Below are 6,000 nucleotides of genomic sequence, written 5' to 3'. Positions count from 1 at the left end.
AGCGCCCTGTCCGTGGCCCTGGGGTGGGCAGGGGCAACAGTGCAGGTGCCATGGCAGCAGGGTGAGAATAAATGGGGTGCAGAGGTGAGGGGGTGAGGGGCGGGCGAGCCCGCAGGGATCCGTGAGGGCCTCCAACGCCAGGCCGAGCGGGAGGTGCACCGTTGGCGGGAGTAGCCCCACCTGGGACCCTCAGCCCCAGATGCATTCAGCCAAGGACCCCATCCGACGACATTCAGCCCGCTCAGCATCACGGGGCCGCGCTGGGGGCCCTGCTGTGGATGCAGGCGGACAGAGAACAGAGCCATTTCACTGGCTGCCAGGGTGCTGTGGGGGAGGGGCCCGAGTTACCAGGTGTGGGGCCCTGGTCCCGGAAGGTTGCCCTGCCCCAAAGGGATGCGTGGGGGCAGCCAGGAGAGGGGGCCCAGGGGTTCCCCCCAGGCAGGCAACGCAAAGGCCTAGGGGGTGGAGAGGGGTCGCTGGGAGGAGGAGGACGGGACCAGCACACAGACAGGGAGAGATGGCGGGGCCTCTGGCAGCCTCCGGAGGCCGGGGCCCAGAAGAGCGCACCAGGGACCCTGCGGAGCTCGAAGGCTGGGGCGGCAGTGCACTGGAGTGAGGGGGTTCCAGACAGAGCCTGGACCTGGTGTGGGAGGAGGGGCTTCGGCCAGTGGGCGGGGCTGGGGCCCGGACCGCACTTGTTTTCCTGCCCTGAGTGGGCCGGGACAGTGGCTTTGAGCAGAGGATGAGCTCGGTTCCCCGTTTGGGTTTGGGTGTCTCCACGTCCCCATCCCCTCTGTTTGAAGCCTGTCCAAGCCCCCTGTGGGGACCCACTGACAACGTGGTCTCTCGGGCAAGCCCTGCACGCTTATACCCGCGGCGCCGTTCCCTTTGGCTCCTTGGGTCTCAGGCCTGCCGGGGTTCCCCGAGGCCCAGGCCGGATCCCGCGAGGCTTCGGTCGTTCCCACAGCCGTCCCCCCGGGGCCCTCTCCACGGAGCGTCGCCCGGGCCCCATTGGTCGCTAGGCTGCAGGCTGGGGCTCAGGCCCGGCCGGGCTCTGGAAGCGGTGGTGGGAGGCGGCGGCCAAGCGGATGGCGGCGGAGCCCCGGCGCCCGTGGGTCCAGGCGCGCAGCGCTTACGGCGCCAGCGAGGCGCTGCGGCGCGCGGTGGGCCGCCGGCGGGACCCCGGGCCGCAGCCCAATGGGCCGGTCCCCGACGAAGCCCGCGGCCCGGGCCGCCTGGCTCGCTTGCGGGGCCAGCTCCGGGCTGAGGCGGCGGCGCGGGCCGACGCGCCCCGACTGCTACGGCTGGTGGAGCGCGCGGGGGCCGCGGCGGGGGCGGCGGAGACCGGGGAGCAGGCGGAGGAGCGCAGCCGCGGCTCCGTGTGCTCCGTGTGCGGCGAGCCGCGCGGCGGGGCCACCTACCCGGCGGGCGTCCTGGAGGTCAGCGAGCGGCGGCTACAGGAGGGCCTGGCGGCCATGCGCGCGGAGCTGGGCACGGGGCTGGAGGCGCTGCGCGCGGAGCTCCGGGCCGAGCTGGACGCCCTGCGCGCGCTGCTGCCGCCTCCACCGGCCGCCCGCCGCGAGCCCCGCGTCCCCCGAGGCCCGGCCCTGCTGCGGGCACTGGGCACTGTGAACGCCCTGGCCGCGGGCGCCAGGCCCACCGACGACGCCTCAGACGGCCCGGCCAACGGGGGCGCGAACAGGGCCCCGGCCAGGAAGAACCTCAAGAAGACCCCGGTACCGCCCGGGGCCCCGCAGGGCGGCGGGGATTAAGCCTGGGGCGAGGGCCGCACCCGGCTTTGCTACTCCGAAGTGGACTGGGGCTCGTGAGGCGTGGCTCGGAGCGAGAAGGGTCCTCCGACGCTGCTCGCTAGTGCTCGGGCACCGAAAGCGGCTGGGGAGCGCGGCTTGTCCGGGCAGCACTGGGGAGGGGCCGGGTCGGAGGTCTGTCCGCGTCCGCAGACCTCGTGGAGCAAGAGCCCGCCCCCCACCTCCCGCTCTCCCGCCTGGGGGCGGGGTTGTACGTGTGTTTCCTTGAAGGGTCTCAGGGAGGAGACCGGCTGTCAGGTGCTGGGGTGGCGAGCCTGACCCACACACCGAGTCCAACAGGCACCAGGGACACGTGGGCTGCAGGGACAGTCACCGGACACCGGCTCACCCAGGACAGTGTCGCTCCAACGCACAGCACATTCTACTGCCGGCCCTGGACCGCAGCCTGACCCTAGCCAGCTTCACTCCCCCGACCAGCCCCACCTGCTCCTGGACGCGGTGCATCTGGTCAGCGCCTCCAGGACTGCCAGCTTCGCTTTGACAGCAAGGTCGCTCACCGACCCTCACCGCAGGCCGTCATGTGACGGGAGTGTCCATCCACAGCAGACTCCAAAGCACGGTTTACCCAGGTGCCGCCTGGGGCGGGTCTCACTTGGTACAGAAGGCCCGTCACTCACTGTCTGTGTCCCCAGGGGCCGCCTGCCCAACGAGGCCTCCGGCACAGAGCCAGGAACCGGCAGCGTCTCATCTCCCGGCCTCAGCGAAGTGGTAGCCAGAGGCATCACCAAGCCACACGGTGTCTGGGCTGGGCAGCCCGCTCCTTTGTAGAATAAATCATGTGCTTGCAGGCACTGACTCGCAGGCGGCCTTGCTTTCTCCTATCTCACCGGGGGACTCAAGACATAAAGTGTAGGATGGCAGAGTGGGCGCATTCTCCCCCTGAGAGGGACTGGGGCAGTCTGGGCTTCTGGGTGAGGCTGGGGAGATCGGGGGTGCACCCAGGCCATCCCTGCCCTCAGCCACAAGAGGCCAAGGTCACTGTGTGCCTCCTATACCGTGGAAAGGGGGTCCTGCCTGCATCTCAGGGGCCCTGCCAGAGCCACAGGCCCAGCAGAGCCCTGCACCCGCCAACTGGGGTGGGGGCTGCCCCACAGACTGAGGCGCTGGGGGAAGTGAAGACCCTGCCTCTGCCAAGAGGCTGCTGTGGCCAGGGGAGGGCTGGGGGAGGGGGACCGCATCCTCGAAGACTGTCCAGCGCACCATGGGCGCGCAGTCCACTGTGGTCAGCGACCCCGCCCTAGCCATAGAAGCGCGAGAGGCCAGAGGCGCTGGGCAGCAGCGAGACCAGCGGGAAGGTGGACGCCAGGTTCACGGAGGCCCCCGGGTTGGGGGTGGTGGTGAGTCGGCGGCTTTCCGCGCCGGCCGCCCCATCCCCCACCGCCGCAGACACTGTCTTCAGGACCCAGACCGCCCAGAAGTTGGCCTTATCAGAGTCCTGCTCCTGGGGGGGTGGCTCTCAACATGGGGACACTCAGAGAGGTGTAGGGGAGACCAAGTGGGAAGAGATGAGAATGGGGCCTTGCTGAGGGCAGAGCCACTCCCGCTGACCCTGCAGGTCCACAGCTTCTCACGGGCCACCTGCCCCCAGACCCCGTTCATCCCACAGGCCCTGATGGCCCAGCCAAGACCCCTTGCTTGGAAGCAGGCCATCACACAGCCGGCCCAGCACTCCCCGCCAGGAGGCACACCGGCCCACCTCACGGCCAACAGCATGGCCAGCCCCACAAGCTCCAGGCCCTCAGGTGTCCCTGGGTGTTCACGTGAACCGCGTACATCTGGGGAGACAGACCCTGGGAGGTCCCCAGCCGCCTCCACCCGGCTCCCCCAGCCCAGCCTCCGTGGGGCACTCCGGCCGCCTCCCCACCTCCATGGGGCAGCGCGGTCCGTGCAGGCTGTGTTTGGAGCCCGCTCGCCCAGTGCCCCCCAGGGAAGCCCAGCTGCAGGGTGCAGTAGGCAGGTGGGGGCCCCCAGCGCCCTGCATCTCCAGGGGGCTGTGTGGGTCTGCGTCCACTGGGAGGGGCACCCTCACCACGAGGGCACGAGGTGAGAGCAAGGTCCCCGGCCGGCCTGCTCCCTGGCTGGGCCTCTGTGGAACCACGACACACGGGTGTCCAGGGCCCCTGCTGGCCAGCCGTGTGGCGCTCCACGGATGGCAGGGGAAGCCCCCTCCCTGCGTGGAGGGGAGGAGTCTGGGTCCTGACCCACCTTGGCTCTGTGACTGCCGGCTTGGGGTGACTCCGAGGTGCCCCGGGCATGCTGAGCTCTGGGTACGGCCTCACTTCTGCGCCTTGGGGGACCAATGGCTGACTGCTACCCTGGGCGGGGTCCCTGACTTCTGCTGGGGACTCGACCACTGTGTGGTTTCTGTGCCGCTTATGGAGACTTTGGTTCCTGTGGGGGCATCCCATCTAGAATGTAGGGGGTCTTTGTCTGTTCCGGGGGCTTCCTGACCCTTGTGGGTGGTCTTTGGTCCCTGGATGGTGTCTCGTCTCCTGTGCGGTGGTCCGGATCCTTGTGCGGGGGATTGTGTTCTGTCGGTGGGGGGATCCTGACCTGGGTGCTGACCTGTATGACCATCATTCTGCAGGGTCCACAGGCCTGGAGGTGCAGAGTCATAGCCTTGGAAGATGAAGGGCCCGAGAGCGGGGTCCCACTGGACCCGGTGAAGGTGGATATTGATGGGGATTGGGCTGGGCCCCACCGGCTGGGGCCGTCTCCTTCCAATGGATGGGGCCTGGAGGAGCAGGTTCGGGTCTCTAGGGGGGCTCAGGAGACACGGGGGGACAGAGGAAGTGGCCACCCCACACACACCCAGGCCCCGCCGGACAGGTCAGCACTGCCCTCCCTGCCAACCTGGCTTGGCCAGAGCGCATACAGCACTGTCTCAGGGGCGGCCCCTCCCCTCGGGCAACTGCTCTCCAGGAAGGGGGCGGGGAGGATCTCCCACCCCAGGGGCCTCCACCACTGCTCCTGCTTGGGCTGGCCACGCGGGAGGCTCACAGGGCCACCGACTACAAGCAGCTTGGTGTCCCGGGAGTCGTAGCACCAGGCACCTGCGGACCCATCCCGGCCTGAGCACCATCCCAGCGCCGTCCAAGGGTGGGAGCCATGTCGTGGGACAGTGGATGCCAGGCAGACCCTGGTCTCCTCTTCCCCGACTCCACATTCCTTCTCAAACGACGCACCTCGCCAGGGGCAGGGCGTCACGTGGAGGAGAGGAAGCATCCCACGGGGTGAGGATCAGAGATGAGCAGGTTCAGAGTCTGCTGGCATACCGCCAGCCGCACCGCGAGGAAGGCGAGCGCCAATGCCGGCAGGCGTGGTGCGGCGGTGAGCGGCAGACGACGCGGGCGGAGAGCAAGGGCGGTGCTTTTATCGGGAGGGTGGGCCAGGGGCGTGGCTGAGGTCTCGGGGCCTGGAGCCCCGGGGAGGACCGCAGGGGCGGCTCCTCCAGCCGCGGAGACAGCAGGGCGGGGCCGGCTGCCCGCAGCCACCCCAGTCGGTCTCCACCTGAACGACTCGCTTTCATGGACGCCCCTAGCGTCTATGTGCCCTGGGTGCGGGCTGCTGTTGTCATGCCCCCTTACAGTCCAGGAAGTGGAGGTTGGGGGCCAGGAATGACACAAAGGCCACCAGCAAGGACGACGCTCGACGGGGAGGGCACGTTGGGTCCCAGCGCCGCTGACTTTCGGGGGGCTAGCTGGAAAGGACGTCCCGAGACCACGGCCGCCAGACCAAAGGGTCTACGAGGCCGCTGCCCCCCCACCCCTCCGCGCTCGGGCCCCGCTTCCGCGGCAGCTTCGGAGGCCTTGGCGCCCAGCGGACCCCGGGCCGTGGTCCGAGCCTCAGTCGCCCCAGGGGCTCGACCGGCGCCCCGCCCCACCCCGGCGCTGTCCGCGGTGCTGACGGGCCCGCCTGCCGCTCGCCGGCGTCCAGGCCGCCTCCCCAACCCCCAGGGCCTCTCCGGGCTCCGCGCGTTAGGACGGCAGCAGGACTGCCTGGGCCGAGTCCGCTGGGCGCCCGCTGGTCCGCACACCAGCAACTGGCGAGTCACTAAAGAACACGGTCAGAGAACAGGACGCGGGTCTCTGAGCCCCACGCCTGTCCCGGTCTGCGGAGGCAGCTGGGGCCTCCCACCCCAGCTGGGGTGGCACCAAGGACCGCCCACACT

At 69.8% G+C, this 6,000-nt stretch overlaps 1 protein-coding gene across 1 annotated transcript; it reads left to right on the top strand.

Annotated features, from left to right (window-relative positions):
- Positions 1-1,088: 1,088 nt before the first annotated feature.
- Positions 1,089-1,772, top strand: LOC133057970 (protein FAM246C). The gene has a single exon (XM_061145076.1). It carries the CDS (start codon positions 1,089-1,091, stop codon positions 1,770-1,772), a length of 684 nt encoding a protein of 227 aa, XP_061001059.1.
- Positions 1,773-6,000: the final 4,228 nt, after the last annotated feature.

The sequence above is a fragment of the Dama dama genome, chromosome 5, assembly GCF_033118175.1.
Source record: "Dama dama isolate Ldn47 chromosome 5, ASM3311817v1, whole genome shotgun sequence".
Classification (NCBI taxonomy): Eukaryota; Metazoa; Chordata; class Mammalia; order Artiodactyla; family Cervidae; genus Dama; species Dama dama.
The sequence above is the reverse complement of the archived record's forward strand: the minus strand, read 5'-3'. Positions and strand labels throughout refer to the sequence as shown.

Bases quoted from the DNA above. Each gene is read 5' to 3' on its own strand.
- LOC133057970 (XM_061145076.1), top strand. From the start codon at position 1,089: ATGGCGGCGGAGCCCCGGCGCCCGTGGGTCCAGGCGCGCAGCGCTTAC.